Consider the following 22,695-nt stretch of genomic DNA (forward strand, 5'->3'; position numbering starts at 1 on the left):
TCAGGAAGCAGTATTGGTTCCCCAGGTGTCTGGGGCCCCAAGACTAGGAATGGCGCAGGGCCCAAACTAGGAGTATAGAAAGGCGAGGCGGGGGGATGGAAGGGTGAATGTGGCTTAGGGAGTCCCGGCACAGAGAGCTGCGCTACAGACTTACCCCAAGAGGCCTGAGGATAGTAGTGAAGGCTAGGAGAGCTCAAAAAAAGTTTTAATGTAAGTATTTATTTAAGTGTGTGGCTATTAAGAGAGAGGAGACAAAGGGAATGGTGCGGGGCCCAAACTAGGAGTATAGAACGGCGGGAGGGATGGAAGGGTGAATGTGGCTTAGGGAGTCCCGGCGCAGAGAGCTGCGCTACAGACTTACCCCAAGAGGCCTGAGGATAGTAGTGCAGGCTAGGAGAGCTCAAAAAAAGTTTTAATGTAAGTATTTATTTAAGTGTGTGGCCATTAAGAGAGAGGAGAAAAAAACATATAGGAGGACAGGAGTACATGCCCTAGAACCAGTGTGCACCTCTCAAGAGTCTTTTTTTAATGTATTAATGCCTGAATATAGTATTTCCTCAAATTTGTCTTCCCTGATATTGATTCACCTTGGTCTAGTGTATTGGTGTATTGGTGATGTTTCTCAATGATTGTGCTTTTATTTCTAATATTTCTGTATTCCAGCACTTATTCATTAATTTGCCAAGATCTCAAGTTCTTGTTGACTTTCTTTTCTGTGTTTCTGTTTATCCAGATCTTGAATTGATCTGTTTGTCTGTACCCTTTTTGACTCACTGATTATTGTTACACATAGAAATTTAAGTTCTTTGGCATTTCCTCCATTCCAGAATTTTTGCATTCAATACAGAATTGATTGTTGTGACCTCTGGAGGCATTGTGTTGCCTTGTTTTTATTTTTCTATGTTTCATGTGGTTTGTGTTGCAATTTGTGTACCTGTGCACATGAATTTTCTTTGCAGTTTTATTTGGGGTCTTCTTAGTGAGAGACCTTCCCCTGAGAGCTCAGTGCCCAGTGCTGTTCGGAGAGGAGAAAAGAAACTTCAGTGACAGCCATGACCAAGATGCGGAAACACACTGGAAAATCTGCCAGAGCCAAGTACTATACTAGTGATAAGCCAGAATCATTGATGACATTAATAATGCAGCACATGTATTTATGCTTGTGCCTCGACTGGACAGGTCAAGTGTCTAGCAGAGCTGTCTTTGCTTCTTAGTAGCTTCTCTTCATTGTGTACCAGGAGCCTCTGCTGGCCACACTTAGCTTTGCAGCCTGTAGGCCAGGCAGGTCTTTCCTTGCTTCAGAGATTCCTGGTTTGTATACCTAGGCTGGCTAGTGTTCTACACCAAGGGGTATGTTTGCTGGGGAAGCAAACAGAGAACCAGGGTCTGTGCTGTAGGGCTGACTGTTCCCAGTGCTTTCCCTCACATAGCTACAGACACTGCAGCCGGGATGAGACTGTGGAAGTTAAGCACACTGTTGGAACTTAGTTCTTAGTCCACTGGTAGTGAACCTCACAGCAGATTGGTGACTCTGGGGGGGCGGACCACCAGGGTTATCTGTCTCTGTAATTGCTCTCGGGTGATAAGAGTCTGCTCCCAGCCACCCAGGGCAGGGCTGCTGACCACAGTATCCTTCCTTGCTCAAGCCGAGCTACCTGAACTTTTAGAGATGTCTGTGTCTGGCCCTCTTCCGCTCCACAACTCCCTTTTATGACTGTCAGTCAGATGCTGTGGCAGGTTGTTCTGTCTCCCTGACTTGTAATTATTCCCCTTTTTTCAATCTCCTCATTAGCTCTTGTCTAAAACAATAGGTTTTCTTGAGATGGCTTTAGGCCACTGCCATCAGTGACACAGGGAGGGACAAAGTAGACCTTGTCCTACTTTGATTTCTGTGGCTATGATAAACACCATGACCAGAAACAACTTAGGGGAGGAAAGGGCTTGTTTGGATTAGACTTTGTTCTACTTTCTTTATCTGTTGTTGTGATAAAACACCGACTAAAAGCAACATGGGGGAGGGAAAGGTTTATTAACTGCAATTTCTAGGCCACAGTCCATCACTGAGGGTGGTCAGGTCAAGAACTCCTCAGTAACCTGAAGACAGGAGCTCACATTTCTTACTGGCTTGCCCTCATGCCTTGCTCAGCTAGTTTTTTAATACAGCTCAGGCCCACCTGCCTAGGGATGTCACCCCTTATTGATGGCATGGGCCCTTCTACATCCATCAGCGATTAAGCAAATGCCTCACAGATATGCCCACAGGTCAGCATGATCCAGGAATTCCCTTAGTTGAGGTTTCCTCTTCCCAAGTGACTCTGGTTTGTGTCAAGTTGACAGCTGAAACATATGACACATTTCCAGGTCACAGTCCATCGACAGGAGTCGGCAGGAACTCAAGAAAAAACTGAAGCAGAAACCGTGGAGGAGCACTGTTTACTGGCTTGATCTCTTGCGCGCGCTCAGTTAGTTTTCTTATACTGCCCAGATGCACATGCCAAGGGATGGTGCTGCCCCCAGTGGGCTGGGCTCCCACATCCATCATCAATTAAGATATCTCTTACAGATGTGGCTACAGGCCAGTCTGATCTGAGAAATCCCTCAGTGGAAGTTCCCTCTTCCCAGGTGACTCTAGGTTGTATCACGTTGACTCAAAGTAAAAACTAACCAGTATAGACCTCCTCTCAAATGTTGACCAGTCACATAGGAGGAGTACTCTTACCAGATCCCTCAGCTGGAGTCCAGGCTTGCAAGAGCTGTGGATTTTGTTTAAAGAGTCAGAGGTCTCCTTTAGAAGAGGCTTCTGTTTACCTTCCCCTGCTAGGGCTCTGGCTGGTGCAACCACTCCTTTTCTCTGTGTCCTCCTGTCCTTCTGTACTTTGTAGCTGTCCTGTCCCCTCCTTTGCAAATTGCAATGCTCTTCCAATCTTTGTCTCTGAAATAGCCTATTATTTGCTACTCTGACTTCTTGTTCACCATGTTACACGGAGGCAACTTCGAATCCACCATCTTGCCCAGGAAATTCTCAGCTGGTGTTTTGATAAGGGTTATGTCAAACCTATAGATTAATTTGGGGTTATCTACTCTGTAAATTAGAAGTGATCATTACACTTTAAGTGATAAGCAAGCTTTGAGCTGTCTTACATCTCTTTAATACCGTTTTAAAAATTTTGTGTATGGGTGTATTGCTTACATATAGGTAGGTGCATCTGTGTTGTGCAATGCCTGTGGAGGTCAGAAGAGGGCATCAGATTCCCTGGAGCTAGCGTTGTGGACAGTTGTTAGCCGCCATGTTAGTTGCTTGGAATTGAACCTGGGTCCTCTGCAAGAGCAGCCAGGGCTTTTAACTGCTGAGCCATCTCTCCAGCCCCCCTCAGCTGTATTTAATATGTTCCTGTCCCTGTCTAGAGTTGCCCTTGAACCCTCAGTACCCTAGAGAGAAGGTCATCTCTGTGTCCTCTAGGAGCTGACAGGAGATCCTGTGTCACTATCCAGGCTCCTTGTTCACCTTCTTCAGGCTGCTCTTGTGAGTACCACTTAGGTCACAAGAGTATTTACTCAGAGCACTGGCACACAGACCAGCACAAAGTTGTGGTGTGAACACTGCTTCTCAGTGTTCCTGGAAAAGGCCCAGGACACTGAGCCCATCACAAGTCTGAGGTGAACTTCAGGCTTCCAACATCAAAGAAATTTTTGCTCTCTTCCCTTCTTCTTTCTTCAAGACCTCAGAATCTATGGGAAGGAAGGAAGTGCCTCACTGTTCATGGGCTGCTGACAAAATCAGAGGAAATTCTGACCTTCAGAATGGATCCCTTTAGGAGGAGAGAGAGGAGAGGGGAGGCTGTGATCACCCCTTTTGTTCAATTGAAGCCTGGGAAGTACAGACTCTGGTGGATACCCAACCTGATGCTGGGGAGGGCACTTTGACCTTCTCCACCAACCCATGATGGCATTGATCTCATAGGAGTTCCCTTGGGGAGGGCAAGGGGGAGGTGTATAGACAGATTTGGAGTCAGAAGACCCAACTTCATGTGATCTCATTTCACTCTTTTTTTTTTTTTTTTTTGGTCTTTTTGAGACAGGGTCTCCCTGTAGCCACAGCTGGCCTGGAACTCACTGTGTAGACCAGGCTGGCCTTGAACTCACAGGGATCCACCTGCCTCTGCCTCCTGAGTGCTGGGATTAAAGGCATGCGCCACCACGCCGTGCCTTTGGACAATTCACTTGACTGTTCTGAGCCCATTTTTCTCATGAAAACTGGGAATAGTCCTTCTTCTTACCTGCTTTTTAAAAATTTTTTAAATTTTTATCTATTTATTTATTTCTTTTTGAGACAGGGTCTCCTTGTAGCCCCCAGTAAACCAGGCTGACCTTAAGCTCACAGAGATCTGCCTGCCTCTGCTTCCTAAGTGCTGGGATTAAAGGTGTGGAGGGAAGAAGGCAAAAGAAAGAAAAGAAAGAACGGGAGGAAGGAGGGAGGGAAGGAGGGAGGCAGAGAGGGAGGGAGGGAAAGAAGAAAGGAAGAGAGAGAAAGAAAGAAGAAAGGGAGGGAGGGGAAGGAGAAAAGGAAAAGGAAAGGAGAAGGGAAAAAAGACATCCTTTGTTATTACAGAAGTCACGTATCGTGTTAAAAACATTTTTTATCTTAGTGAAACAGGTGCTTGGTATTATAGTGCCATTGTTTAGAACTGGCCATTGTTAACAGTTTGGTGTGTTGTCTACCAGCCCGTTTTTTGTTCAGCCCTAGATCCTGTCAGGTTTCAGAATGTCTGAGTAGGCCAGACATTAACTAGGCCATCTTTTCCTTGAAGAGAGGATCTGAGTGAAAATGGGAATCTCTTCTGAACAGCACAGAGAGTTCCTTCACTAATGCGTTTTTCCGCTCAACATCTGCCAGCAGAGAATGTTGGGAATTTTCTTCTAGCAACTTGCCTTCTTTGAATCCTCCTGGGTCTTGGGCTCCTTTTGGCTTCTGCCCTTGACTCTAGCCTTGACTGTAGCTGCTTTGCATTCTGGGGTAGGGCTAGAGCTTCTGGTTGGGAGCTGGTACCTGAGGCTGACCTGCAGACCTACAGCAGACCAGCATTGGCTCACCAGGGACAGAACATTCTCTAAAAAAAAATGCTGCAAAGCCTGTCCTGCAAGATCTGGACCCATTGCCAGAGTGTCTGGCGTGGGTAATTCTCATTTGGGGATCAGGATCCAGCTGGAGCTGTGCTTGCTTGGAGATTTCATGTCTTTTCCCCCATTGCCTATTCCTGACTTGCACAATTTTGCTGCTGTGAAATTTATGATGTCACCAACCTGCAGTTCAGGAATTTTGCCTGAAGCAGACCAGGAGGTCTGAAGGAGTGAGAGATTTCTTTCAATAATACTTTCATTGTGCAACTGAGAGGGGTGTGTGTGTGTGTGTGTGTGTGTGTGTGTGTGTGTGTGTGTGTGTGTGTATGTACAGGCTATACAGTCTTAGAATGTCCATATACTTTGCTACAACAGTTCTCCTAAGGGGATAATCAAAGATGAAGCCTCGCAGCCTGTCTTGAGTGTCAGAGCTGGAAAAGCTTGAGTGCTTTTCTGACATCATCACTGCCTCTGTTCATGTTTTATAACTATGCAAACCAAGATAGAACCAGGCCAGGGATTCTCATTGTACTTGGACCCTAGAAATTTATAAAGAGCATGTAAGAAAAAAATTTTTTAAAGGAATTTCTGAGTTAAAACCAAAATAGATATTTCCTTCCTATAGAAAGGTTTATAACCTTTAATGTCCTGATAATACTTTGCAAGCCTCCAGGGAAACATTAATGTGTATAGTTTCTCAAACTTAATTTTACCAGGAAACCTTTTTTTCCATGGAGCTTACCATTCTGCACAAGACCTTGGGAAAACACCAAGGCGGCTGTCTCTACATATGCCATTTGCAATTTTTCAAAGCCTTGAGTTTAGTTATTGTCCAATGTTCTATAGGGCTAAACCAAAGTCTGTGTTTCCATTCTCTAATGATTAGACATTGAAACTGTTTCTGGTTCTTCAGTTTTACCAGCAATTCTAGAATTAATCTGTTGACTTTGTGGCCCCCTTCATTATTCCCGTAAGTAGTGGAATTGTCATAGTAAAGTGTCAGAACACACATCAGACTTTGGAAGTACATTATCTAGTTGCTTTCTAGAAGGTTCATACCTCTCTGTCCTTCTGCCACGTGCTAGAGGCAGGCCCACTTAGCATCCGCTGTAGGTGGAGTCTTGAAGGTCCATGTTTTAAATGCTTCAGTCCCATTGTGGTGCTGTTGAAAGGCAGAGGGCCTGCAGGAGGTGAGGCCTTGTGGGAGGTCTTTATGTCACTTCAGGCATGCCTTGACAAGGGTTAGGGGATCCTAGTGCTTTCCTTTTTCCTCTCTTGTTCTCTGGCCTCTCATGAGGTGAGTGGTTTTGCTCCTTCTCTGATGTGCTGCCTCACCACAGGCCAAAAACAAAAGACCAACTCATCATGGACTGGAACCTCCAAAACTCTGAGGCTAAATAAACCTTTTCTCTTTCTAAGTTGTTTATCACAGATATTTTGTTACAGTGCTAGAAAGATGAGGACACAACATTCATCCGCAGAAGCTGAGAACCGAAGAAGCTCAAAGTGTTTGAATCAAGGCCATTTCCTTCTTTCTTACCATGTAGACATCCATCAATTAAAAACTACATATTCAGGACTGGAGAGATGGCTCTGTGGTTAAGAATGTGCACAGCTCTTGCAAAGGGCTGGAGTTCAGTTCCCAGCACCTAGGTCAAGTGGTTCATAACTACCTGTAATTCCACCTCCAAAGAAGCCCTCGTCTGGACTGTGAGGCCATTGCACTCACATGCATGTGCCCGCATGCATAATTAAAAAAATAAAAATAAAATATTTTTAAAAAGTAACATGCCAGACTGGAGAGATGGCTCAGCAGTTAAGAGCAGTGACTGCTCTTGGAGAGGACCCAGGTTTGAATCCCAGCACCCACATGGCAGCTAACAACTGTTTGTAACTCCAGGTCCAGGGGATCAGATCCGATGCCCTCTTCCAGCCTCGATGGGTGCTGCACAACACGGGCGTGCATGCATATGTGCAGGCAGAACACGCATGCACATAAAATAAAAAATAAAATAAAAAATAATTCAAAGTCACATGCCCCCAAAATGAAGATTGCTGTTTTTTTATGAGGCAAATTGATCTGAAATTCTCTGTGCTGGTCCCAAATAATTAAATGTTGAAAGTTGCCTGAACACTGAAATTTGGAGTCTGTATTTTGCTGGGTAATTTGTGAAGAAAAGACTTGGAATTGAGATCTATTGCACTGATTTTCAAATAACTTTTTAAGGTGAGACTTTAAAAACAAAGCTTTGTCAGCTCCTTCAGTTGTTGCCTTTATTTCTAGAAGAATCTATCCACTGTGATCATCCCATCAGTGTTACTTCTGAGCTCACAGAAATTAAGTTTTATCACGTAGTCAGTAGCTGACTGTGGTGCAGTTGCGTTCTGTTTATACGGGAAAAAGAATACCTATTGTAGGCCAGAAGTGATTTATCTTTTTGTCCTTCAACAAATATTACCCTTTAGTCAATGCATTATTGAGTTTTAGAACCAAGACATCAACTCTTAACTCATTAAAACCCCTAAGTCTCCAGCAGTAAAGCCCTTTTAAGTGACTTCACCAACAGATTTATTTCAAAGCAATTCCGTTCTAAGGAAGGGACGAACACATAATATGCATTATATGCTGGGGGCTTTTCAATAATTCATGAGACCTGCACACCACTGACTGTTTGAGAGGTAGCTCTTGGCGTCAGAGCCCAAAGGGAATCAGTGTCAGACCACAGCCATGATGTGCTCCTTTTTTGTGTGAAAAGTGAAGTCCCTACTGATTCTCTTTGTGGAGACTGTTTTAAAACAAATGGGCATTTGCATAATTTGCTGAAAGGTCACTTTAGATGTATCCTGTACCCTTAGCAAAGCTGGGTGTTTCCAGACTTTTTTTTTTTTTTTTGTCTTCTTATGGGCAGGAATTCAGAAGGGTTTTGGCATGTGAGGAGTGGATTGCCAAAGGGTAGGCTGACTATGGATCCACGGACAAGCACAAGGGTGGTCTGTGAATGTGGAAAGGCTTACGTGCTGCTGTGCAGTGAGATCTGGAGCGATGCTCATGCACAGAGGAAAGGGCCTCTGCCTCAGCACCTTGGGCTCTTGAGTAGTTCATCTTTAGTGCCTGGACCCTGAGCTCCATCCCTCCTCTCCTTCCTGAAATCCACCAAATGGAGGGATGGTTTTACTTCAAGGGAGAGACTTGCATGGAGTCAGCTGGGCAGTGAGGCAGTGCCTCCCCAGCATTCCTGTAAGGCCTCACTATCCACATATGATCATTTTCATTTGACAATTATTTATTCACTGAGAAGTACCTTGTGGGGAATAAAACAAATGAGTACAGTTTCGTTGTTTCCCAGAAGAACTTCAGGATCCATCCATCTTTCCCTCTCTCCCACTTCCTCCATAATGCACCAATAGAATTAGCTGGTTTTTCATTTTAAAATATTTTCTTACATATATTTATTTACACATTTGCTTATTTGCATTTATTTATTTATTTATTTATTATTTATTATGGGGTAAGTGGAGGTCAGAGAACAAGTGGGTTCCTGGAATTGAACTCAGATCATCAGGCTCGGTGGGGAGCACCCTTGCCCACTGAGCCATCTCACCAGTTTTGATTTTTCATTTTAACTTAAAATTTTTTTACTTGAAATTATTTCAGATTTATATTATACAGCCCTATAAATGTAAAAATTAACAGCTATTCTTCTAACATTTTGAGGAATATTATGTAGCTCCAGCATATGTACATTCATTCCCATGTACATGTTATACTAAATTATATCCTCTGTGCTGCATGTACATGTTATACTAAATTATATCCTCTGTGCTGCATGTACATGTTATACTAAATTATATCCTCTGTGCTGACTTGAGATGTTTTTCATTTACCACATGTCAAAAGTCCTTTTTCCTGTTAAAAAAATCTTCATCATTTCAGTTGTGGAATATTCGTTCCATTATACACACAGATGCTGGAGTCAGCTCCTGCTGCTGTAACAAAATGCTGTAGAGTAGATGGGTTAAAGGACAGGCCTTTCTCACAGTTCTGGGGGGAGACCAAGGTGCTGGCAGATTTAGTGTTGCAGACAACCACCTTCTTGCTCAGTGTGTGTAAGAGAGATGGGGGGAGGGTGAGAGGGAGGGAGGGAAGAGAGATATGGTTTCTTCCTCCTCTTATAAAGGCTCTGATCCCATCATGGGTGGGTAGGGGGAGGCTCTACCATCATGACCTCATCTGACCCCAGTGACCTTCCATCTGACCTTCCATGATCTTACCTCCTAAACGCCATCACACTGAGAATAAAGATGTCAACCTAGGAGTTGTGTAGGGCACATAGATATTTGGTTCAGAATGTTACCTAATACTGTGATGAACATTTAGGTTCTTGTCAGATTTTCATCTCTGTCACAACATAGGGATATGTTTTTCTGTGCTTGGTGTCACTGTAGTGTATGTTCCTATAAGAGGATTGCTGGGTCAAAGGGTATGCACATATTAATTTCTGATATGTACTGTTCCCAGTGGCTTTGAAAGGAGGTAATGAATAACATTCCCACATAGTATATGAGAGTGCCTTCCTTCCCAAACCCACACCAACACTGGATGTACGCCTGCTTTATATGTATTAAGTTCATACGTGTCTCACTGTTTTTTATTACATTCATTACATTCTTTCTGTTAATTGAACAGAAAACATTTAATGGGCCAGGCATGATGGCACATGCCTTTAATCCCAGTACTCAGGGACAGAGGCAGGTGGGTCTCTGTGAGATCAAGGCTAGCCTTGTCTACATAGCAAGTTCCTGGCTAGCCAGGGCTTCAGGGAGACCCTGTTTCAAAAATAAACAAAAAACCAAATAAGATATTTATCAGCAATTTATAGTAGAGATGTATTGCCCATTTCCTTGCTGAGCTCTCTTTTTCTTATTGAACCCTTCTAAGATATTTTTTGTTAAAAAACACAAAATGAGGTCCGCCTTCAAAATTTATGTGCAGTGTGTGCATTCTGAGAATTAGCCATCTCATTAAGGACAAAGGATCCCAGGAGCCAGTGGTACTTGCATTCTTCTCTTTGGGAATGAAATCCATCTCATGTTGCCCTTAGCTCACTCTGGGTAGGCAGAGCTGGCAGCCAGCAGGGCCTGAAGGCATGCAGCCCGCTCTTCCTGGGCAACTCTGCAAGGTCTTTTGTTTCTCTCCCTTTGGATTGCATCTTTCTCTTACTGCTGTATAATTCTAATGGGATTGCCCTGGGTCAATAATAATAGGTAAATGAGTAACAGAGAAAGGAAAGTTCAGAGGATGGGAGCATGTAAAATAAAGTCGCTGTCTAACTTCTGCCTAGGAGGAGATGTCATGGTTCATAAACCACAAGTGTATGTATAGTTGGGGAACAAAATTTATTATTCAATTTAAGCTCTGGAAAAATCCCAGGAGGAATTTAGAACTCCAATAGGCAGGATGTAGTATAAAATTTTAATATGTGATTTAGGAATGCTTAAAATCTGTTTGTTCACTGTGGCTAAAACTGTTGATTGCTTTTAAACAGTTTCACTCACTGGCTCCCATGTACTATCGAGGATCTGCTGCGGCTGTCATAGTGTATGACATCACCAAACAGGTAAGAATGTCTGTGTGAACTTCAAGTGCCCTCAAGACTGTCCTAGAAAGACCATAGCAGATGTGGTACTGTGTGAGTCTCACCAGTGCCCTGGGAGGCTTCGCAGCATGGAGGCAAGGTCATGCTGTTAGAACTTTTCTCCAGCATACCAACTTTTCAAGAAAAGAGAATTAAGTTTTGCATGTCTCATCATTATAGGAGAGCTGGTTATTTTCTGTTAGTGGTTCAGTTGTACCACTAAAGATCAGAGATGTGTGTGTGTGTGTGTGTGTGTGTGTGTGTGTGTGTGTGTTTGTAGGCAGCTGTCCCTCTTTGTGGTTGTCCCTTTCTGTAGTTCTGGTTACCCAAGGTCAACTGCTATCCAAAAGTATTGAATGGGAAATTCCAGAATCAAGTCTTATGTCTTAAATAATTGTTATTATAATAGACATAATTATTCTGTTTTGTTGTTAATATCTTACAGTGCCTAATTTACAAGTTAAACTTCGTCGTAGGCATGTATGCAGACAAAAATACAGTATATATAGGATTGGGTTCTCTCCATAGTTTCAGGTATCTACTGAGGATCCTGGGATGTGTTGATTACAGGTGACATATAATAGAAATGTATTTCAAGTTATCATGTTAAGGCTCTAGGATATTCATTATCAAACAATTGCAGTGTTCTGATGACATTCCGCATTTCTCCCCATTCCCTGTGGCGTTTGACCATTAGCTTACTGATCCATTGCTGTTACAGTCTGACTTCTGACCACTTCCATCTAACTGTGCTGTCTGCCTTGGCCTCTGTCCTGGAGAAGGGTTAGGAGTGAAGGACTGAAAAGGAAAACAGGACTGAAACAGATGAGTTTCTCTTCTGAAGTAAGCATAAGCGTTTGCTTCGTCCTGTTATCCTACTCTGAAGGAGTCAAAGCTGTTATTTTCAATGAATGGTATTTGCAGAAGAAACTTACAATATTTTTCATAGCTGCTTCAAGTTTTAATTTTGAGAAAGGACTCTTTTATAGGCCAAGGATAGCTTAGCTCATGTTAACTATACGGCTCCTAAAAATCCTTTTCTACACTGAATTACATGAGGTTTGTAGTTCTGCTTGGTTGAAATATTGTACTGACAGGTCTTTTCAGTGACTCATCTGTGCTTTTGGTTTAGGATTCATTTCATACCTTGAAAAAATGGGTTAAAGAACTGAAGGAACATGGCCCAGAAAACATTGTAATGGCCATTGCTGGGAACAAATGTGACCTCTCAGATATTAGGTAAGATGCGTTTACATACTTTTTTGTCTGTAGTTCATATCATCCATTCCTGAATGTCTGTGACTAAAAAGCACCTGTTGATGCCTGTGTTCTTGTTTTAATGATTCAATTGATGGTCCCTCACTTGAGGTCAGTTTGGTATTATCTAACCAGAATGGAATTGTGGGAAAATGATGCAAATCTGTTGACTTATACAATGATGAATATTACAATTGAACCACCTATATGAAGCATAGCTGCATCTATGACTCTAGATGCCATTGGGCTAGATTGTTCTGTTATTTTTCTGGTCACCTTTTTTCATTATTATTGTCATTATTACTGCTAGCACAATTTTAGTAACACTTCTATGCACAATTGACCATTAGAATTCTTGGTGTTTGCCACAGCATCTGCTTGTTTTAAATTTTAGCTTAAGGATATAGTCCAGTCTATATAATTTACTATGTTGATCTAAGATCTGAATATGATATATTTTATAGGAGCATTTTAAAAATATTTTCTTTTTTATTTTTGTTTTATGTGTATGCATGTATTGCCTGCACGTATGTAGGTGCACCTGTGTCATGCGATGCCCATGGAGGTCAGAAGAGGGATTCAGATTCCCTGAAACTGGAGTTACAGATGGTTGTTAACCACCATGTGGGTGCTGGGATTCAAACCTGGGTCTTCTGCAAGAATAGCCAGTTGCTCTTAACTGCTGAGCCATCACTCCAGCCCCTGTACGGGCACTTTTAAGTGACAGCACCTGAGTGACAAGGGCTTAGGGAACTTCCTTGACCAAATGTCTTAGTCTTTTTTCTAGTGTTAGATCAAAATAGCAGAGGCTGTGTTTTCATAAAGAAAAGAGATTTATTTAGCATTGCCTAAAGTTTCAGTAATGGGACACTGCTGCTTAAAGTCCCCTGACTATATTATAATATGGTAGAGAAACGGAATGAGCCATGTGCACAACTGATCTCTTGGCTAGACAGGAGGACAAAGAGATTCAAGGGCCAGTTTTTCTGTTTTTATAACAATCCATTCTTTCAGGAACTAACTAGTCTCATGAGAACTGTGTTAATCTTTTCTAATGGTTCCTACCATGACCTAATCACAGTCTCTTCATCCACCATCTCAACATTGCCACACTGTGACCAAAGTTCTAGCACATAAGCCTTGGGAAGCACACTTAAACTGCATATCCAAACAGAAACATGTAGAGAGAGTGGATTAGAGACTTGATGATAGTTTTATCTAGCCTGTTAAGCCAGCTGTTTATTAAATGAATGCTATTTCAAAAAGTTGTATATTAGTTCTCCCTTATCCATGGCAGGTCCATTTCAAGACCCCAGTGGATGACTGAAAACACAGATAGTACTGAACATATTATATACTGTGATTTTTCCTCCTGTATGTACAAATCTATGATGAAGTTTAATTTATACATTAGCTATAGTAGTAAAAGATTAGTAACAGTAACTAACATAGGACAATTTGTAATAACGTACTATAGTGAAAGTTATTTAAAGCTTATGAATTATTTATTTCTGGAATTTTCCATTTGATATTTCTGGGCTCTATTGACTGCGTACCCAGTGATAGGGGATCTACTATCAAATCTGTGTTGCCTCCATTCCCTTGGCTCCTTTAATTCTCTGGAATTTCCATTATTGATTTTCATAAAGATAAGTAGACCGTGTTTCTGGTTTTGCTATCCAAATATGATTAAACCAAAGTTAAATAAGCATTGAAAATGGATCTTGCAAAAGTTCTTAACATGGCATTTGGCAAATTGCTCTGTTTTTTTTGGATTGCAAATGCCTGTATCATATTGCATCTGGCTGGTTTATAATAACATCTGTGAACACCTCTCATTTACTTGTTTATCTGGGGGTTGGACAAACCTTTAAACTCACCAGACTAAGTTCAGATATCCCCTTTCCTTACTGTAATCCTGAAGCAACTTTTTGGCTAGTGTTTCCTATGTTGGGAGGTGGTTGGGCAGAGTCAACCTTGCTGAGAGGAAGCCTCATCTGACACATTGTGATAAAGGAAAACTTTGATTTCTCTCTTGGGGGGATATAGGTTGTGTGCCGCTGTGTGTGTGTGTGTGTGTGTGTGTGTGTGTGTGTGTGTGTGTGTGTGTGTGTGTGTGTGTGTGTAAATGCTAATGGACTAGAATTTAAGTAGAAATTGGTTTCAAGTTGAATGAGATAGGACTCTTGGCTACATGGAACTGAAACCCAACTGAAATTAATTTTAGGAAAAAGGAGGATTCGTTAGAAGGCACTGCTATCCACATGGCAAAAAAAGAGCTGCCTTTAACTCCGGTATTTGATATGTTCCAGTTTGTCTCTGGAGAAACACTGTCCTAATATTCTGTGTTTCATTTTTCCATATCATGACAAGGTGCTCGTGACCCACAGATGGGATGTGGCCAGTACAAGGTGATAAGGGAGGGTGGGGGCTCTTGATGATAGATCACTGTGTTCTCCAGATGAAACACATTTGCTGTGTGTGCTTTACCCCCCACATCTCAGTCTTGCTGTTCCCACAGTGGACTCCACCATGTTCTCTGCAGACATCCTGATATATGCCCAGCTGACTCCTATATATCCAGCCAATATGATCTGGCTAATAACCTGTCCATCTCATTTCCAATGATAAAGTCACTCACGACACCTCCATCCCATGGGATGACCATCCAAGATCATGTAGCTACTGCCTCTGGTGGTGACATCAGGGCACATTGTCCCCCATAGGTCAGCCTCTGTGAAATTTCCTCTGCCCCACTAGTTGGGCCTCAGTGAATATGGCTCCTCATGATCCTATAGTTGTCTAAAATGCAGAATGTATATCTTTTATCATACACAAGTTATTCAAGACGGCAGTTGTTTTTGAATTATGTGACAAAGGAAATGACCATTTATTTATTTATTTATTTAATTAATTTATTTAACTTATTTTTACAGTTCTAAGTCAAACCTCTAAATAGGTTAGTGAGAAAGACTGGGGGGAACTGGAGATATGGCTCAGCAGTTAATAGCACTTAATATTCTTGTAGAAGACCCAGGTTCCGTTTCCAGCACCACATTAGGTGGCTCACAACCACCTGTAACTCCAGTGGTTCCAGGGTATCTAATGGCCTCTTCTGGCCTCTGGGGACACACGTGTACTTACTCCCACACAGACACACACAAATACACGTAATTAAAAAATGTTAAATTACCATTGAAATCTACCTGATGACTTTATATCCTTACTCAGGTGCCAAGGATCCGAGTGTAACCAACTATGACTAGTAATAATCAGATACATAGAGATTAAAGACACATGTGCAAACATCTAAGCGTTAGTAGCATTAAAAAATGTAGGAAACAGCATATTTTAAAATTAAATGGAGATCTTCTTTAAAGGGTAAAAACGAGTTCAATATTGTATAACTGTATTAATTCAACTGTGAACCTAAAAATTTACAGCCACTTTTGAAAGAGATGTATCCTTGCTCTGGAAATTGCTCTTGCTGAATATTTTAAAGCTGTAATGAAATGTTTCTTCTAATCATGTGGTTATTAAATTTAAAAAATGTTAAATTATTAACATTTATTTACTTGTGTGCATGTGCATAGATTTACTAGCATTAAACTAGTCTTGGGCCGACAAGATAGCTCAGTGGGTAAAAGTACTTGCTGCCAAGCCTGACAGCCTGAGTTCAACCCCATGACCCATATGGTAGAAGGAAAGAACCAACTCCCATAAGTTGTCCTCTGACTTCCACATAAGCACTGTGGCATATGTGTTAGTAAATTTAAAGTTTTTTAAACATCCAATCTATTCTATTGAAAGCTTATAGCCATAAGATTCACCTGTTTTGAGGGTGCAGTTTAATGAATCTTGATTGTTTGAACACTTCCATCTCTGTATAAAGCACTTTGTCCGTCTATTGTCACTCTCCGTTTCTATCTCCCTCCAGCCCTTGGGAACAACAAATCTACCTTCTTGTCTCTACAGATATGATTTTCTGGACACTTTGCATAAATGAAATCACATATGCTCTTTTGTTTCTTTTTTATGCTTAACATAATATAGTAAGAACTCATCTCAGTATTTTATGTAAAAAAAATTAACTGACCATAACTGTTGACTTACTTTTGTGTTCTGAATTTTATTCAGTTGATCTATATGCCTGTTCACATGTCAGCACTGTACTATTTTAATTGATCTAGATCAGTAATAGGTTTGAAATTAGAAACAGTAAGTATTCCAACTTTATTCTGGCTTAAGTTTTTTTTATTATACTTATTATTTGTTTTGGGGGTGGGGGCAGCCATGCATGAACCATAGCTTGGATAGAAATCACAGGACGACTGTGGAGTCAGCTCTCTCCTTCTACCATGTGGGTCCTGGGGCTCTAACTCAGGCTGTCAGGCTTGGCATCAAGCCCCTCTACCCACTGAGCCATCTCACTGGCCCTCATTCTGTTGTTGTTTTTATTTCTTTTCTTTTTTAAAGATTGTTTTTTTCTGGGTCTTTTGTATTTCCACATGAATTTTAGGATCCATTTCTCAATTTCTGCTAAAAAAAAAAAAAGGTAGCTGATATTTTAATGGAGATGGTGTTAAATGTTTAGACAAATTTGAATATCACTGCCCTCTAAATAGTATTGAATCTTCAAATCCAAAATATGAAACGTTGGCTGGGGAGATGGCCTAGTGGGTAAAGTACTTGTCATGCAAAGGTACTTGTCGTGTAAGGTTCTGAGTTCAAGTCCCCAGAACCCATATAAATCCGGGTGTGATATTGTGTGTCTGTAATCCCAGTGCTCCACCAGCGAGATGGGAGGCAGAGACGGGAATCCCTGCAAGCTCACAGGCCAGTTAGCCTGGTATAAGCAGTGGGCTGCAATGAACAGCAAAGAGACTGTCATAAACAAGGTGGAGGGTGAGGACTGACACATCCGAGGCTGCCCTCTGACTTCCACACAGGCACACATGGCACACACACACACACACACACACACACACACACACCTGTACTCACAAACACACACATACATCATGCATACACAATTTTTTTCATTAAGAAAAATATGAGTTGGTCATGGTGTGACATTTAATCCCAGCACTCGGGAGGCCGAGGCAGGTGGATTCTGTAAGATGGAGGCCAGCCTGGACTATATAGCAAGTTCTAGGCCAGCTGGGACTACAGGGAGACCTTGTCTCAAAAAAAAAAAAAAAAAAAAAGAAAAGAAAAGGAAAAAGTATGAAATGTTTTCATTATATTTAAGCCTTCTTTCATTTCTTCTAGCCATGTTTTATAGTTTCCATTGGACATGTTGGTTTGGTTTGGTTTCATTTTCCGCTTTGGTAGCACTGAAAATAGCACCCAGACCTCACTTGTGCTAGGCAAGCATTCTGCCTCAGTTCGAAGTCCTGCATTTCTTTTTTGTGTTTCTTCCTAGGGATTTGGTTTTTATTGATAATATTGTAAATGGGATTTTGTTTATGGTGTGCTCTTTCTAGTCTACAGAAAGAAAATTGATTTTTATGTTTATCTTGGGTCCTAAATCATTGAACTCATTTATTCTATTACTATTTCTTTTCTTTCTTTCTTTTTTTCTTTGGTTTTTTTGAGAAAGGGTCTCCCTGTAGCCCCAGCTGTCCTGAACCTCACTATGTAGACCAGGCTGACCTCAAACTCACAGAGATCTGCCTCCCTTTGCCTCCCAAGTGCTGGGACTAAAGGTGTGCACCACTAATGAATTATTTGGGGTTTTCTATATAGAAAATTTTGTTATCTGTGAATAGAGTTGTTACTTCTTCCTTCCCTGTATAGCTGCACTTTTGGGGCTTTTTTTTTTCAATTTTATCTATTTATTTTTCTTTTATGCATGTGAGTGTTTTGCCTGTATGTATGTAAGTGCACCCATATCATGCAATGCTTGCAGAGGTCAGAAGAGGGCATCTAATCCTCCGGAACTGGAGTTACAAATTGTAGGTGCTGGGAACTGGACCTGGTCCTCTGCAAAAGCAGCCAGTGCTTTAACCGCTGAGCCATCTCCCCAGCCCCTGGCTGCCCTTTCATTCTGTTGTTGAATTGGCTTGATTACAACCCTTGCTGTAATGTTGATTTAAAGTAGTGCAGGTGAAGGTGGACATTTTCCTTCTTCCTGATCTTAGGGGCAAGTAGCTAGTCTTTACCATTAAGTGTGTTGTCAGTTATAGTGTGAGTGTGTTTGCGTGGAGGCCTGTGATTGACAGTAGGTGTCTTTTTCTATGGCCTCCACCTTACTTTGAATAGGGTCTCTCACTGAACCTGGAGTACACCAGTTGGCTAGACCAGAATCCTCTTATGTGTGCTTCACGTGCACTAGACTTACAGGTGCACACCACCATGCCTGGTCTTTTACATGGATGCTGGAAATCCGAACTCAGGTCCTCGTGCTTGTGCTCTAATACCCACTGAGCCACCTGCCCAGACTACTACAGGTTCTATGTGAAGGTGAACATACTTATGAGAGGTGTTTTGTGATATAGGCATTTACTGTAGTAGCATCCTAGGAGTTCTGATATGTTCTGTCTTAACTCATCTCAATTTGTTTTCTGATTTAGTTTATGACTCATTTAGTAGAGGATTATCTAATTTCCACACATTTCTACATTTCCCAAATTTCTGTCCATAATTTCTAATTTACTGTCATAGTAATAAGCAACATATTCTGTATGGTTTTAATTATATGAGCATCTTTTTTTTCTTAAAAATCAAATAGGGTCTTAAAAGATAACACCTATTTATGTACTTACTTTCTGTGTGTTGTGGGGGCATGGAGTGTGTGTGGAGGTGAGAGGAGGACAGCTCATAGGAGTCAGTTCTCTCCTTCTACTACATGCGCTCCAGGGATTGCACTCAGGTCATAGGCCTGGTGACAAGCACTTCAACCGCTCAGCCAACTTGCCAGGCCTGTGTGAATTCCTGAGGTTTGTTTTAGGGCTTAGCACATATTCTATCTTAAAAAATCTTCCATGTAAAACTGAAGCCACTAAGGTGCTTTTTTGTTGTTGTTGTTGTTGTCTGTGTGGGTATATGTGGTGTGCATGCATGTGTATATGCATGCTTATATGTGTCCACGTGGGAATGTGTGTGTGCACTTACACATGGGTGCAGGTGCATGTGGAGGCCAGAAGTCTGTGCTACCTTTGGACTCATTCTGTAGCTCAGGTAGGACTTAAACTTAAATCCTTCTGCCTCCCTTCTGCCTCAACTTCCTGAGTAACTGAGATTACAGCTTACACCAGGCCTAGCCTAAACACATATTTTTATTTTTGCTTTCTCCCTTTGAAGAGGGCAAAAGGGAGGAAGAGAGGGAGAGATGCTCCTGCAGAAAACCTTTCTTTAGCTAGAATCTAATCTTGCTTTTATTGTTGTAATATTTAGGATTGCATTCTTTTTGTGACAACTGATAGTAGTGTTTCATTTATTATAGCAATATAAAGTTTCTACAAAATTTTTAGTGTTGGGTTATGTTTATAACATCTACAGAAGAAATTTCAAGGAACATATTAAAAAGTTCTTAAGTGATAAATAGGTTCAACAAGGTTGTAGGATATAATATAAAAAAATCATTTACATGTCTATATTCTAGTAATGAGCATGCATAAACTGAAATTAAAAACTGCAGCACTTTACAAGTGCTCTAAAGAAAATGCAGTATTTAGCCATGTATAGGATCTGTGTGATGAAAATTACAAGTCTCATGAAAAGAAAACACTTGAATAAATAAACATACTGTGTTTATAAATTTGATAGTCTCAGCATATAAAGGTATCTGTTTTCTGCAAATTGGTTTGTAGGTTTGAATGAAATCCCTATTAATATCTTATCAAGCTTTTTTGGTAAGCATAAACAAGCCAATTCTGGGGTGGGAGGAGGCTCAGAGGGTAAAAGGTGCTTCTTGTGCAAGCATGAGGACCTGAGTTCAAGTCCCTAGCACCCGTGTAAAAAGCTGGGGTTGTCTGCGTGCTCCTGTAACCCAGGGCTGGGGTGTGTGTGCTGAGACAAGCTATCTGGGGTTGGCTGGCTGTCAACCTAGCTGAAAAGAGCAGTGAACTCCAGGTTCAGTGAGAGACCCTGGCCCAAGGGAATAAGATAAAGAGTGATAGAGGAGAGCACCTGCATATGCCCATACACGCACATACATACACCACCACCACCAACAACAACAAAATACAAGCCAATTCTATAGTTTATAGGGGCAGTTGCAATATTCGAATAACTAAGGTGATACAAGAAGAAAATGGAATCATGTCAATAAATTAATGATAATACATAAATATGTCACATATTACTAATAGAGCTATAATAATCAGGACAGTATATGTAATGAACACAAGATCAGTACAACAGAACTGAGAGCCCAGAAATAAATCCACACAGATACACTCACTGATTTTTGGCAGTGATGTGCTGTAGAAGGAGTTCAGTGGAGGAAGCAGCAGACGGTGCTGGAGTAGGACATTTACAGACGAAATGAAAACAAACACTGACCTTGTATAGAAAAAGTAAACATTGACCTTGTAGAAAAATTAAAATCCATCATAAATTTGAATGTAGAATGTAAACCTATAAAACTTTTAGGAAAATTTCTACAGTAAACTTTTTCAGATCTGAGGCTTGGCAGGGAGCTCTTAGACTTGACACCAAAACCATGATTCACATAGGGAGAAATTGGTAATTAGATCTCCTCAAAATTTAAAAATACTTGTTCTGGGGGCTGGAGAGATAGCTCAGTGGTTAAGAGCACTGACTGCTCTTGCAGAGGACCCACATTCGAGTCCCAGCACCCACATGGCAGCTACGAACCGTTCTTAACTCCAGTTCCAGAGGAATCTGAAGCCCTCTTCTGACCTCTGCTGTATTGCATGAACGGGTGCACTCACATACATGCAGGTAATACACTCATATGCATAAAATAAAAATAATAAATAAAATATTTTTAAAAATATGTGTTCCGCAGAAGTCTGTGTAAGCATATTGAAGGATAAGCCTCAGACTGGGAGAAAATATTTGCAAATCCTGTAACTACAAAGGTATGATGGACTGTCTTGATTATCAACTTGGTTGCCTTGAGATGTGCCTCGTCTGTTAGTAAAGTACAGCTCTCAGTGTGTTTTGAGGTTATTTCCAGAGGGTTAACTAAAGGGGAAAGATCTGCTCTGAATGGGAGGCAGCACTGTCCAATAGACTGGGAGCCTGGATGAAATACAAGGGAAAGGAGGAGGATGCCCACCAGCCAGGAATTCATTCAGTTCATTCATACCACCACCCCCCCCACACACACACTGGAAATGGGCAATAGATGTGAACAAACATTTTCACCCAAGAGACTATGAAGTTGGAGAACAAAGATTTGAAAAGATGTTTAACAACATTATCGACCTATCAAAATGGCTAAAATAAAAGGGGCTGGCAAGGTGCGGTTACCGTATAACTAAGCAGTCACACTCGGGCATTTATCACAGAGAAATGAAACATATCATGCACATAAAACCTGTGCATGATATTCACAGACATTTCATTTGTAACGTCCCCAAACTGGAATCAGCCCATATGTCCTTCAACAACTGAATGGTTAAACAAATTCTGGTGCATTCACAGTATATGGACTACTACTCAGTAAGAAAAGGAAAAAGACTGCAGCTTGGATGAATCTTCAGGGGGACTGTGCTGAGTGAAGGAAGCAATGTGAGATGGCTTTTCGTTATTATAACAAACACCTGACAATTCAACTTATAGGGAGGAAAGGTTTGTTGGGTTCACAATTTTGGAGGTTTTAGTCTGTGAGTTTGCTTTTGCTTTTCACTGTTGCTGGCCCATCATGGTAAGTGTGTGGCAAAGCAACCCCACTCTTGGTTGGGAATGAAAGAAAAAGAGTATGCATTTTGCCAGCCCATTACCAACATTAGGTGTTGTCACCAGAGCCCCACAACTCTCTTTAAAGGCATGTATGTAATGACCTACAGTCTCATTTAGGGCCTTGCTTTGAAAGTTGTCACCACCTCCAATAGCAGCATCTAGGTCTCAGTCTTTAACATGGGTCTTTGGGAGACATTTCTAAACTATAGCAGAAGCCAATTCCAAGCATCCCATGGTGTGTGATTCCATCTATAACACTTTAAAATTAAACCATTTTAGAAATAGAATAGATTGGTGAGTAGTTGCCAGAAGTTGTTTGGGGACAGTCGGGGAGAGGGTTGCTACGGTTATGAAAGGGCCACATAAGGGATACCTGTGATGTTAGAACTACTCAGTATGTTGTTTGTGGTGGTGAGCACATGAACCCACACAGGTGATAAAATTGTACAGAACTTAATACACACACACACACAGTTATGTGACACTATTTCTAGGGATTCTTGAACAAATGTCTATTCACCTCAAATAGGAAGCCAGAGAGACCAAAGTAATAATACCACCAAAGTCCAACTTGGTGAACCAATGAGTTTTGGGGGGATTACTTACAAGAGTATGGGTGAGGGGTACTTGCAGGAGCAGGGATGATTCAAAGGCAGCTGTATCACCAAAAGCCTGCCCCAGCATGGGAAAGCCAGAAGGAAGGAACCCTGGAGCTTTCAGCATGACTACAGGCAGCACCACAAGTCCAAGAGAGTCTCTTCCAGGCAGCTTGGCTGGTCTGAGTCCCCTCAGAAGTCCTTACTGCTTA

The 22,695-nt window shown here is 41.5% G+C and overlaps 1 protein-coding gene across 1 annotated transcript in view; it reads left to right on the forward strand.

Annotated features, from left to right (window-relative positions):
• The window catches only part of Rab31 (RAB31, member RAS oncogene family), a 137,349-nt gene that overhangs the window by 74,458 nt on the left and 40,196 nt on the right, over nucleotides 1-22,695 (forward strand). The window contains exons 4-5 of the mRNA XM_008834676.3: nucleotides 10,665-10,736; nucleotides 11,887-11,993. Coding sequence (XP_008832898.1) covers nucleotides 10,665-10,736; nucleotides 11,887-11,993 — 179 coding nt within the window. The remainder of the gene's footprint in view (nucleotides 1-10,664; nucleotides 10,737-11,886; nucleotides 11,994-22,695) is intronic.

This window comes from Nannospalax galili, unplaced genomic scaffold (genome assembly GCF_000622305.1).
Source record: "Nannospalax galili isolate Female #2095 unplaced genomic scaffold, S.galili_v1.0 scaffold155, whole genome shotgun sequence".
Lineage (NCBI taxonomy): Eukaryota > Metazoa > Chordata > Mammalia > Rodentia > Spalacidae > Nannospalax > Nannospalax galili.